The 13,899-nt window shown below is 41.7% G+C and overlaps 1 protein-coding gene across 1 annotated transcript in view; it reads right to left on the reverse strand.

The window, feature by feature from the left end:
• The window catches only part of LOC121280044 (BTB/POZ domain-containing protein KCTD19-like), a 144,954-nt gene that overhangs the window by 64,005 nt on the left and 67,050 nt on the right, over positions 1-13,899 (reverse strand). Inside the window, exon 10 of the mRNA XM_041191674.1 lies at positions 7,932-8,015. Coding sequence (XP_041047608.1) covers positions 7,932-8,015 — 84 coding nt within the window. The remainder of the gene's footprint in view (positions 1-7,931; positions 8,016-13,899) is intronic.

Below are 13,899 nucleotides of genomic sequence, written 5' to 3' on the forward strand. Positions count from 1 at the left end.
CCAAAATTACAGCCAGGGGATGAAGTGTTAGTGTTATTATCTTTACAGTGGGAACCTCGGAAAGCATGGTTCAGTTGCCCATTGCAAGGTAATTGAAAGGGTTAGTGAAGTAAATTATTCGATAGACACTCCAGATCACAGGAAAAAGAATCAGCTGTGTCATATCAATATGTTAGAAAATACCATCATAGGAAGGAGGATAAGAAGGAGTAAGCATGTCAGGTTGTAGGCACAGTGGAGGACAGTGAGATTGAGGCAGGAGACATAGACAATTCACCAATTGAACCTCCTATTATCCAGTTAGCTGAAATATTAGAACCATAGAGATGTTACAGTGCAGAAAGAAGCCATTCAGCTCATCGTGTCTGCGCCAGCCAAAAAAGAGAAAAAAGAAACTAGCCGCTTACTTTAATCCCACTTTCCAGCACCTGGTCCATAGCCTTGTAGGTTACAGCACTTCAGATGCAGATCCAGGAACCTTTTAAATGAGCTGAGAATTTCAGCCTCAATCACCAACTTAGGCAGTGAATTCCAGACCCTCTGGGTGAAAAAGTTTCACTTCATGTCCCCTCTAATCCTTCTACCAATCTCCTTAAATCTATGCCCCCTGGCAACTGACCCCTCAGCTAGGGGAAACAATTCTTCCTTGTCAAACCTACTTAGGCCCCTCACAATTTTGTGCATCTCAATTAGGTCACGCCTTTGCCTCTTCTGTTCTAAGAAAAACGACCCTAGCCTATTCAATCTCTCCTCATAGCAGCAGTTTTCAAGCCATGGCAACATTTTTGTAAATCTCCTCTGCACTCTCTCAAGAGCAATCATGTCCTTCCTATAATGTGGTGACCAGAACTGTACACAAAGTTCCAGCTGTGGCCTAACTAGTATTTTATACAGTTCCATCATTACATCCCTATTTTTATATTCAATACCTTGCCCAATGAAGGAAAGCATTCCATATGCTTCCTTCACCACCTTGTCCATCTGTCCTGCCACCTTCAAAGACCTGTGGACATGCACTCCAAGGTCTCTCACTTCCTCAGCCCCTCTCAATAACTTCCTGTTTTTTGAGTATTCCCTTGCCCTCCCCAAATGCATTACCTTGCACTTTTCCGGATTGAATTCCATTTGCCACTTCTCCACCCACTCAATCAAACCATTGATATAATTCTGGAGTCGACAGCTGTCCTCTTCACTATCAACTACATGGCCAATTTTTGTGTAATCTGCAAATTTCCCAAACATGCCTCCCACATTTTAAGTCTAAATCATTAATATGTACAAGAATCAGCAAAGGCCCCAACACTGAGCCCTTTGGAAAACCACTGGAAACCGTTTGCCATTCGCAAAAACATCCTTCAACCAATACCCTTTGTTTCCTGTCACTGAGCTAATTTTGGATCCAACCTGCCATCTTCCCTTGTACTGCATGAGATCTCACTTTCCTGACTAGTCTGCCATGTGGGACCTTGTCAAATTTCTTACTGAAATCTATGTAGACAACATCTACTGCACTAGCCTCATCAATCGTCCTTGTTACTTCCTCAAAAAATTCTACTAAGCTAGTAAGACATGATCTTCCTCTAATAAAACCATGCTGGTTATCCCTGATCAATCTGTGCCTTTCGAAGTGGCAGTTTATCCTTTCTCTCAGAATTGTTTCCAATCATTTGCCCATCAGTGAAGTCAGACTGACTGACCTATAATTTTCTGGCCTATCCCTCGCACACTTTTTAAATAATGGTACAACTTTTGCGGACCTCCAATCCTCTGGAACCTTGCCTGTATCTAGTAATGATTGGAAAATGATCCTCAGAGTATCTGCTATTTCCTCCCTGGCTTCTTTCAATAGCCTGGGATACAATCCATCGGGCCCTAGTGATTCATTCACCTTCAAGAATGCCAGTTCCTCCAGTACTTCCTCTCTAACTATACTTATCATATCCAATATTTCACACTCCTCCTCTTTAACTAGAATGTTTGCAACATCCCTCTCCTTAGTGAACAGAGAGACAAAGTACTCATTGAGAACCCTGCCCACATCTTCTGCATCAACCCACAAATTACCATGTACACCGTTGATAAGCCCTACCTTTTCTTTAGTTATTCTCCTACTCTTAATATACTGGTAAAACATCTTGGGATTTTCTTTGATTTTACCTGCCAACATTTTTTCATAGCCTTTCTTTGCTTTCCTAATTTCCAAGTTTACTTCACCCCTGTACTTTCTATACTCCTCTAGGCTTTCTACAGTGTTAAGTATTTTGTGACTGTTATAAGCTTGCTTTTTCTGCTTTATCTTGGCCTTTATGCTTCTAGATAACACCACCCTTTTTCTTTGTGGGGACATGTCTACACTGCAGAATTTCACCTTTGAATGTCTCCCATTGATTTGACACAGTTTTTCCCTCTAAAGCTTCATCCAGTCCATTCTCACCAGCTCACCTCTCAGCTTTGTAAAATTTATCTTCTCCCAATTTAGAACTTTTACTCCTGTTCTATCTTGGTCCTTTCCTCCTTTTCCATAATGATGCTAAATCTAACTATATTATGATTACTATCTCCAAAATGGTCACCCACTGCTACTTCATCCATTTGCCCAGCCTCATTTCCTAATACTAAATCTAAAATTGCATTCCCTCCCACTGGGCTTGTTACGTGCCAGCTAAAAAAGTTCTCTTGAATGCAGTTCAAGAATTTTGCAACCTCTGTGCCCTTCCCACTGTTCGTATTCCAATTGATATTAGGGTAGTTGAAGGCCTAACAATTACTGCCCTATTGTTTTTGCACTCAAAAATCTGTCTACATATTTGCTCTTCTAACTCAGTTCCACCATTTGGGGGTCTACAGTACACTCCTAACAGTGTGGCTGCCCCTTTTTTTATTTCTGAGCTCAACCCATAAGGCCTCATTGATGCTTCATTTAGTATAGAATCCCTCCTCATAGCTGTAATTGATTCATTAACCAATAATTCTACACCCCCACCTTTTTTATCCCTCTCCATATCCTGCCTGAAAACTCTATATCCAGGGATGTTGATCTGACATTTTAGCCCCTCCTTAAGTCAAATTTCCATGACAGCAATGATACCATGCTGCCATTATTAAGACAGTTAGACTCCATATTTTTGTACATAGAAGCAGTACAACGAGAAGATCTAGTGTGGTTAATTACAGAATTTAAAGGAATCTGTGGGGATAAATCAAGGTGTACAACTTTAGCCATGCATGATGTGGATGTAGGGAAACCTTCTCCTATAAAACAACATCCTTATCATTTAAGTCCAGGTCAACAAGCTCAAGTGAAAGCAGAAATTCAATATATGTTAGAAAATCACCTAACTGAACTTAGTCAAAGCTTCCCATAGCGCTAGTGCCTAAACTGGTCAACCAGTTTCTGCATAGGTTATAGAAAGGTTAATTCAGTAACAAAAATGGATTCCAACCCAATCCCTCATTTAGAAGAAAGTATTGACAGGGTTGGCAGTGCCATGTTCCTTATTAAGGTAGATTTATTGAAAGTATACTGGCAAGTACCTTTAATGTTGCGAACTAAGGAGGTATCAGCTTTTGTCACACCAAGCGAGCTATACTAATGCCGAGTAACGCCATTCAGGCTAAAAAATGCTCCAGTCACTTTCCAAAGATGAATTAATCAATATGTAAGTAGTGTCCCTACCTATGTAGTTTACTTGGATGCTATATTGATTTACAGCAACACTGGAAAGATCATTTCAAACGACTGGAAGCCCTATTTAAACAATTACTGTTGGCAGATGTAGTAATAAACCTTGCCAAGAGTGAGTTTGCAAAAGCATGAGTAACTTACCTAGAACATATTGTAGGTCAAGGACAAGCATTGCCAAGACCAGTGAAAGTACAGGCTTTGATGGAATTCCCTGTCCCTAAAACTAAACAGGAAATCATGAGATCTTTAGGGATGTGCGGCTTCTATGTAAGTTTGTGCCAAATTGTACACAAAGCTGCTTCACTGACGTATTTATTGCAAAAGTGCAAAAGAAGGCAAAGGTGGTATGGTCAAGAGAGTGCAGACAACTTTTGAAAAATTGAAGGCTATCCTAACTAATGAACCAGTGTTGACCAACACTAACTTCACCAAACCCTTCAAAGTGACAATCAATACTAGTGACTTGAGGGTGGGTGTGGTCGCATTGCAAGATGATGAATCAGGCATAGAGAAGCCAGTGGAGTGTTTTTTGAAAAAAATTAAATCGGCATCAAGAGATACTCTACAGTGGAAAATGAAACCCTGGGATTGTGACAGGCTCTTAAACATTTTGAGGTATATAACCATCACGACTGTAAAGAAACACCAATATATACTGACCATAATCCCTTGGCCTTTGTGGAAAAATTTGAGACTCAGATTGACAGACTGTTCCGATGGAGCTTGTTAATATAGCCTTACAACTTAAAGGTTGTTCACATTGCTGGGAAGGATTAGATAATTGCTGCTGCATTATCAAGAATGTAATGTTTCTAGAATTATCTGGAAATCAAGAAAATCAGAGGAAATTATACAGATTCTGTACTGTATAAGGAGTGAATGAGTGAGTGCATGTTTAAGTTTGTTTTATATATTGTACATATCTCTTCCTGTACACTTTGTAACAAAACGCATATAAAAATTGGTGTTTCATTTCTTGAAGGTGGAGGCATGTTAGAACCATATCTTCAAGAACTATATTTTCTTTCAAAATTTGGAAGGACATTGCATTGTTTGGACACTTGGGGGAGAATTTTCTCCCCATCAGGCAGGCTGGGGGCACAGCCGATCACCTCCCGCAATCAGCTGTGCGCTGCCATTTTAAGTGGGCAGGCCAATTAAGGCCCACCCAACAAGGCACGCACCTGGAAGCACTAAGCGCTCTCTGTGCGGATGGGGGGTAGGAGCAAGCATCGGAGCCTGCGCTCTTTCACCCATGCACGTGAAAGAGTGCAGAAATCTCCCTGAGGCATGGAGCTGCCCCAGGGGGATTATTTTGCTTATGAAAAATTGAAATAAAGAAAAATAAATTATTCAGGCATGTCCCCTCATATGACAGTGTCTCTTGAGCTGGGACATGTCAATGAAGTTTAAGTAAAATTTTTATTACATTTATAAACACTTCATGAAACCTCATCCTGCCTGTGGATAAGGTTCCATGAAAAATGCAAAGGCCACCTGGGCTCTTCGCCTGCCCGCCAACCTTAAGGTTGGACGGGCAGCCCTGTTAATTATTTCAATTGCTATTTCTATGGCCTTAATAGGCCTTTGACAGTTTGGCGAGCACGCAGCCAAGTCCGGTGTGCACCCGCCGAACTGAAGATTGGAATGATATGCAGTGACGTTGGGACGCACGCCCAAAGTCACGCGCTTCATTTTAAGCGTCAGTGAGCAGGGCCCACCTCTGCACGCCAACCAGAAGATTCAGGCCATGGAAACTGACCTGGGTTTATTTTTAATTGTCATAAGCTCACCTCAGACAGTGGGCAAGCATGCCTTTTCTAAGAAATCATATGATGTCAACTAAATGAACAACATGGCAATTTGGAAGAGAGCTATTTGTTTATTTAATTGCTGGAAAACAACATTTTAAAGGTAAAGGCCTTAGAGATTCACTGGAAGTCACCTGACAGAGGTGAGTTATGTTTTGAACTTGTTTATTGAACTCAGTTGAGAGTGAAATGAGAAGAGGAAAAGTTATCCAGCTTGCACACTCTTTGCCTCACTTGAAATACGGTGCAGCAATCAGTATACATCCAGGAATCCTTATCTCAGGGGAAATTGTCTGTATTGGGAAACCTGAGAGGCTGAGACAAGAAGGATTGGTCCAGCTCTATATTCCTCCATGCTGAAGATCCATTGCTGACAACATCCAGACAATCATTAGGACTAGTGTCCCATCCTCGCATGAGGGAGCACCAGATCAACAGGGTCAAAACCCTGCGAACCTAATCCTTTTGATAAAGCTTTTTTCTTTAATCGCCCATCCTCTGCAGAGTCTCTATTTGTTTGTAATTTATTTGTCCTTTTTTTGTGCGTGTGCACGCAGTTACAAATTGTGTGTTAACCAGTTCTTGCAACTTGTTTTAAAAATGAAGTTTAGTTTTAATAATAAATCAATCATTCTGAGTTTATTGAAAGAAGCCTGGTTAAAGTCTCTTTTATTCTGGGTCTAACAATAGCAAAGATAAATAATTGGCCATTTCGGTAAGTGAATCAAACATTTACACTAATGGTATGACCTGTGGGGTAGTGGGGCTAGATGAACTGGGCACTTCCTCTATCCTAGTCAGAACACAGCTATACCAAGGAAATTAATATTGAATCAGGGGCAGGGACACGCCAAAATTAATGTAAGCAAAATAACAGTAAAGAAGAAATTAATGACACTAATGACACTCCTCAGGATCAGACAGTTTCCATCCCAGGGATTTTAAAAAAAGCAGATTCCTTAACTTCCAAGGTTTTGTTAATTCGGAAGCCACTCCTTTAGATTGAAAAGTTGCCAGTTTGCTATTAATGAAAGATGAGAGGGAAACCAGGGACAGAATTTTAAAGTATCTTGCTGGCAGGTTGCCCATAAAATTCCCCGATGTCCTTCCCAGCACCCTCCCTGCTTGCCCTCGACCTGTCCACAATTTTATATGGGATGGGCAAGACCAAAGGCGGCGTTCCCGCCCTTGCCCCAATTGAGGCCATTAGGTGCCAATTATTGGCCACTTCTTGCCTGGCCTCATTTTTGAGACTGGCAGGACGAGCTCAGGAGCAAGGGGTAAGTGAGGCAGGTCAGCCTGCTCGGGCCTTGGGTGGGAAGGGAGGTCACCTCCCTCAAAGGGACCCTTTCCACATCACATCATTTTATGTCCCAGCGCGCTGACTGAAAAATCCTGGCCCAGGTCTTAGAATCTGGATACTGCTTGTAGTCCCAGTCCTGATCACTGCTGTCACAGATGCTGTATGGACAACAGAAGCTGCAGGCTAATCTAACTGGCCATCAGATCTCTGAGGTAGGGTTTCTGCCCAAGTGAGGGGTGCAAGTACTATCTCCAGCCAATTAATGCTCCCTGGAGCGTTAAATGGCTGTGGGGCTGCTGTGATTGGCAGGGCTGCATTCCCTGCCTACTGTTCAGGTGGCAGGATGGGAAACACCGCTTTCTGAAACTTCCTGTCCAGTGCATTATAGATTCGTTAATCTAACATCTCTGTTGGGGAATTATTAGAATCTATAATTCAGGATAGAGTGAATGAACACTTCGAACATTTTCAGCTGAGCTGAGAGAGTCAGCATGCACTTATACAAGGTAGATCATGCCTGACAAAACTGATTACATTTTTTGAACAGGTGATTAAAGTAGTAGACAGGGGGATACATATAGATGTTATTTATGTGGACTTCCAGAAGCTATTTGATAAGGCTTGTCATAAGAGAATGTTTTAGCTAAAGTTGAAGCTCATGGAATTGAAGTTATGTAGTTCAATAAGTTATTGACTTTGTTAATTCTGCTCTGCATTGAGTGGGTGTTGAGCATCCTGTTTACAAAAAACCTACTATGCCTCTTTCAGTTTCTTTCCATAGTTATTTCAGCACCTTTTATGTTGCCCATTCTTCATTTCTTTTGAAGCACTTATCTCCATTAAGAATAGTCCCTCAAGCCCTATCTCCATTACTCTATGCGGTAACTTTGACCATCATTGACAGTCATTATTCCTTCATTCTTTTTGTGTAGTTTTAGTCTTCAATGAAGTACTAAGAACCAGAATACATTTCATGATCTAAAGCATAGCATTAGTTGTGAAATATATTTATTCATCTGCAATATATAGAGTGCTGCAGACTTTACTGATTTTCTGTATTTTTAAAAAGTAATTTTATATTATTCCACAATAACCTTTACAATGTGATTAAAATTGCTTTTACTATTTATACCTGTAGAGTTCACATTGGCGCAAGGCTTCAGAAAGTGCAGGAATTTTACATTCTTCTATTTCCTGGCAAAGTAATGGCCATTCGCTGCAATGTGTAAATGGATATAAATAAAGAACAATTAGAGGATTGTTATGACTTGTGAGCTTATGATCAGTCTTTTAATTAATGCAAGTAATGCAATATTTAGAACATTGTTTCAGAACAAAGTAATAGCACTAGTTTTGTCATTTTATTAATCCTATATAAAGCATATTAGATATTTTCCAAATTAGATTGTAAGAAATTATTTCATAAAATTGCATTGCATCATTTCAAACAGTAATCAAAAAGAACATTACGCTGCAATCAAGATGCTAATATATTAAACATTTACTCAGACTGCCTTCTTCTGTTGCTCCATATTCTTATGTCAAACAGAATTTTTAAATCATGATGGATGTGGGATTAGAGGCAGTAGGGCCAGAAAATTAGCACTGGGGTGCGTTTTGCCGGTTTGCTGGCATGTTTGTGTCCCTGGCAGATATTGACAAAGGTGGATTCGGTGGTGACAGCAACCCATCCACAAGCAGCAGGTTTATTAAGGCAATTAAAAGGCTTGTTAAGACCAATGTAAGGCCGACTGGAATTTTCCAAGCCAATGCATGGAGGTGGCCTCTCAGATGCAGGCCAAGGGGCCAGCACGACACCATCATTTACAACTCCCCTTGCAGCTAACACACTAAGATGGCCACAGCCGTGGATGAAGGCCACCCTATGGGTGAGATTGCCCTCCACAATGGTGGTCACACAGCTGTGGCAATTTTTGTTTTTAAGGTTGTTAAAAAGTCTTCAGAGGGTGCTTCCATCTTGAAGCACCCTCTCATTCACCTGCCTACATTGGCAGCTCTCACCTCTGACAGTGGAGCTGCTGATATATCAGTGCTGTAAGGCGACCACTAAATTGGCCATCTCCTCAAAAATCTCCCTCTGGACCCCGCCACCTTATCCACATTTCGCCCAACTGCAGGATTGGGACACAAAAACGAAAATTAAGCCCAACATTCCTGTATTTATTGCTGTTATTGCAAAGCTGAATGAGGAAAAAGGGACAACAGATAACTGAGCATTTCAATCCTCCAAAAACTAAGTAAAAATAGCTAATGAAAAGTGAAAAACTTCCTACAACAAAACTTTATCTCATAAACTCATGCAATGTTCTACAGACAAATCAAAAAATCAGTATTTTATTTTAGATCAGGTTATAAATTAGTGAGTTAAATGAAGGGGAAGATTTGCAACCATCACCGCAATGAAACAAATGAATGGCACATAGGAAATTTTCGACAAATGGCTGTTGGCTGATATGTTGCAATGCAGCAGGAGCAGAGGACAACTCAGGAGCAGAAAGGTTACAGGAAGTCTATAATTTGCAACGCGTACTACTTTATGGTCAATAATGATCTGCTGGAATGGTCAGCCATTTTCCATACGTACCAGTTGTGATGGTCACTACTGCTCCCATTAGTATACTATGGAGAAATCAAGGGCATTCACTCAAATCAGTCACTTTGATATTTAAACAAAATATGCATTTTGCAAAAAGAAAAATGGCAGATTGTAAGATGCAATGAAGTGAATTAATTTTATTCAGTGCTCAGTGAAATTTGTGTGCATATTCAATATGCATGCCTGCCACATTTTTCCCCTTGTCATGAAATTCTCCATGTTAAAAATGAATGCAACCTTCTACTAATTGCTCCCCTAAATGAGGGTGTATGGCTAGCACATAGCATAAAGTTGGTTGTGTTCTTGCCTTTTAATCACAAGGTTCCGGATTCAAGTTCCAGTCCAGGGCTTAAACACAAAATAAAATCAGGCTGTTACTCCAGTGTTGTACTGAATTAGAGGTACCATCTTTTGGATGAGACATTAAACTAAAGCCCCATCTGGATTCTCAGGCAGATGAAAAAGATCCCATGGGGCTACTTCGAAGAATAGCAGGGGAGTTATCCCCGTGTCCTGGCCAATATTTATCCGTTAATCAAAATCACATAAAACAGATTATCTGGTCATTTTCACATTGCAATTTGTAGGAGATTGCTGTGTGCAAATTTGCTGTGGCGTGTTCTACATCACAACAGTGACTGTACTTCAAAAGTACTTCATTGGTTGTTAGGTGCTTTGAGACACCTGGATCTAGAAAAGTGCTATATAAATGCAAGTCTTCCTTTTCATGTCTGCATAGCCTGCATATGAGCAGAAGAAAATAACATAAGTCCTGTGATGATGATTATAAGAATGCTAAAGAACAGCAAAGAATGACAAAAAGATTAATAAGGAGGGAAAAATTGGAGTATGAGAGAAAGCTAGCTAGTAATATAAAGATGGGTGGTAAGAGTTTCAATAGATACTTAAATAAGAAAAGAGTTAACAAAGTGAGCATTGGTCCTGTAGACAGTGCATCTGGGGAATTGATAATGGAAAGTAGGGAGATGGCGGAAGAAGTATACAGGTGATTTGCTTCAGTCTTCACTATAGAAGACACAAGTAACATCCCAGGAATAGCTGTAAATCAAGAAATGGGAGAGGGAGGAACTTGGGAAAATTACAATCACCAGGGAAGTGCTATTGAACAAATTGTTGGGGCTGTGGGCTGACAAATCTCCAAGTCCGGATGGAATTCACCCTAAGGTCTTGAAAGTATTGGCTAGTGAAATAGTTGATGCGCTGGTTTAAAATTTCCAAAATTCTCTAGATTTGGGGAAGGTTCCATTAGATTGGAAAATAGCAAATATAACTCCTTTATTCAAAAAGAGAGGGAGACAGAAAGCAGGAAACTATAGGCCAGTTAATCTAACATCTGTCATAGGGAAAATGTTAGAAGCTATTATTAAAGATATTATAGCAGGGCACTTAGAACAATTCAAGACAATCAGGCAGAGTCAACGTGGTTTTGTAAAAGGGAAAGTGTGTTTAACCAATTTATTGGAGTTCTTTGAAGGATTCACGTGTTGTGGATAAAGGGGAACCGGTGGATGTACTGTACTTAGATTTCCAGAAGGCATTTGATAAAGTGCCACATAAAGGTTATAGCAGAAAATAAAAGCTCATGGTGTAAGGGGTAACATATTGGCATGGATAGAAGATTGGCTAGCTAACAGGAAGCAGAGAGTTGGCCTAACTGAGTCTTTGGAACCCTCTTCCTCAAAAGGAGGTGGAAGCAGAGCCTTTGAATATTTTTAAGGCAGAGCTAGATAGATTCTTGATTAACAAGGGGGTGAAAGGTTATCAGGGGTAGGCAGGAATGTGGGGTTGAGGTTACATTCAAATTAGCCATGATCTTATTGAATGGCGGAGCAGGCTTGAGGGGCTGAGTGGCCTATTCCTGCTCATAATTCATATGTTCGTATGATTGATCCTGATGAACTTGCTTCAGTATTTTACATGTTCATGCAATGTGGGCATCACTAGCAGGCCAGTATTTACAGTTCATCCCTAATTACCCTTGAGAACTTGAACCGCTGTAGTTTGTGTGGTGTAATACACCCATCCACATTGCTGTTAGGTAGGGAGACAAGGATTTTGATCCAATGACAATATGGAATGTTTATATATTTCCAAGTCAGAATGGTGGGCGACTTAGAGGGAAACTTGGAGGTGGTGATGCTCCCATGCAGCTGCTGCCTTTTTTCTCCTGTCAGAAATCATGGAAAGTTCTGTCGAAGAAGCCTTGGCAACTTGCTGCAGTGCACCCTATAGATGGTACACAAAGGTGCATCAGTGGTGGAGGGAATGTAGTGGATGGTTTGCCACTCAAACAGGCAGCTTTATCTTGAATGGTGTTGCAGATGCACTCATTTAGGGAAGTCCACCATCACATTCCTGACTTGTGCCTTGTGGGCGGTGGACAAATTTTGGGAATATAAGCCCTGCTCACCGGAGTTCCCAGCCTCTGACCTGCTCTTGTAGGCACAATATTTCTGGTCCAGTTAAGTTTCTGGTCAATGGTAACCCCCAGAATATTGATGGTGGGGAATGCAGCAATGGTAATGAGGTTGGATGTCAAACTTCTCTCTTGTAGGCGGTCACTGCCTGGCACTTGTGCGGCATGAATGTTACATGACACTGAGCAGCTCAAACCTGAATGTTAACCAGGTCTTGCTGCAACATGGACACAGACTTCTTCATTATCTAACCAGTTGCAAACGGTACTAAACACTGTGCAATCATCAGTGAACATCACCACTTCTGACCTTTCATGGTGTTAAGGTCATTATGAAGCAACTGAAGATGGCTGGGCATAGGATACTACCCTGAGGAATCCTGTGTTGATGTCCTTGAGCGGAGATGAATGGTCCCCAACCATCTTCCTTTGTAGTAGGTGTAACTCCAACCACTGGAGAATTTCCCCACCAACCCCAAATCCCAGTGACTTCAATTTTACTAGGGCTCCTTGATTCCCACACTTGATGAAATGCTGCCTTAATGTAAAGGACCATTAAACTCACCTTACCTCTGGAATACATCTCTATTGTCCATGTTTGGACCGAGGCCACATGCCATCGGCAGAAGCCAAAATAAACAGATTCTTGCTGAAGTAAGTGTCACTTGATAGCACTGCCATGACACCTTCCATCACTTTTCTGAAGACCAAGAATAGACTGTTGGCATCATTACAACTGCAAGGTGATGGGAATGCAGCCTCAGAAACTTGGTGAAGTCAGGTAAGATCATTTGCTGCACTTCTGGTGGCTGAACATGCCAATTCTAGAAAGACAAAGGCTGGAAATTTTTTGGCTCCGTTGGCGCAGTGTGATGGCAAGTGGCAGGGGGTGGGGAGGTGTGGCACAGTATGGCAAGGCGGCCAAAAATCCATTTTATGCTGTTAAGAAACCAGTTTGTGATCGTCTGGTCAACCTGTCAATGGCAGGCCACATTTCCTGCCATCACACATCAGGAACGTAATTTTAATAGGTTTGCAGTTGATTAAAAGCCCTGCTCACCAGAATCATCCCATGTCAAATTCACCGCCCATGTTGGCATGACTTCAGAATAGCGTGCTTCACAACTGCCTTTTAAAAAGCATGCACCTGGCTACCCGAACTTCAAGGGAAGTGCACACAACCTTGCGCAGTGCTCCTGAGCATTGCCCGTGGGACATCAAGGAAGAGGCGTCATGCATTTACAGGGGGGGGGCATGGGCAAGTCTCTTTTTCTCGGCTGGCTTTCAGTGCGTTGCTGCGGCAAGGGCTCCAGTGCGGGTCAGGCCGGGGGTTGGAGTCTTGGGGGGTGCAAGGCAGCACGGGCTGAAGGAAATACTCGAGCACATGCCAGGGAGGTGGCAGGGAGTGGAGTTGAGGAAAGTGGCCAGGCACTTGGAAAAGCTTGTGAAAAATTAGTATTTTTCCACAGCTGAGACCGTTCAACTGCAGCTCCATTGACATGCTTGGAGTTGGACCTCTGAAGCTTTTCTGCCCACTCAAGCAATGCAGAAGCATGAAGGTGCCACCAAATGCTCCAGAGCCTTTCACCCCTTGGGTGCTTGCACACAAACAGGAGAGCACATCCTGAGTGGGGCACAGCCAGAGTGGTTATTTGGAATTTGGTGCAAAGCGGGAAATCGGTGCATAGGGGTCCAGGTGCTCTTTGCATTTTTTCCTTGCTATCCAACTTCTTAAATCTTTAGAATGTGCTGCAGCAGGAGAGGCTACAAGGGAAAGGAATCACTGGTAAATAGTAGGTAAGGTATTTACTACTTTAATCGCTTATAGTTTAAGGTCATTTTGTGGTTTACAGTTGTATATTCTACAGTAACGAGGATCAGGAAAGAAGGGCCCCTAAAGTAATTGACTTAAAAGGTTTAATTTAAAAGGATGTCATTGCAGAAGCACTCAAAGCCATGGTGTGCTCCTCGTGCTCCATGTGGGAAGCCAAGGACATTTGCAGTGCCCGGGACCAGCATGTGTGTAGGACGTGTGTCCAGCTGCAG

The sequence above is a fragment of the Carcharodon carcharias genome, chromosome 7 (assembly GCF_017639515.1).
Source record: "Carcharodon carcharias isolate sCarCar2 chromosome 7, sCarCar2.pri, whole genome shotgun sequence".
In the NCBI taxonomy this organism is placed as follows: domain Eukaryota; kingdom Metazoa; phylum Chordata; class Chondrichthyes; order Lamniformes; family Lamnidae; genus Carcharodon; species Carcharodon carcharias.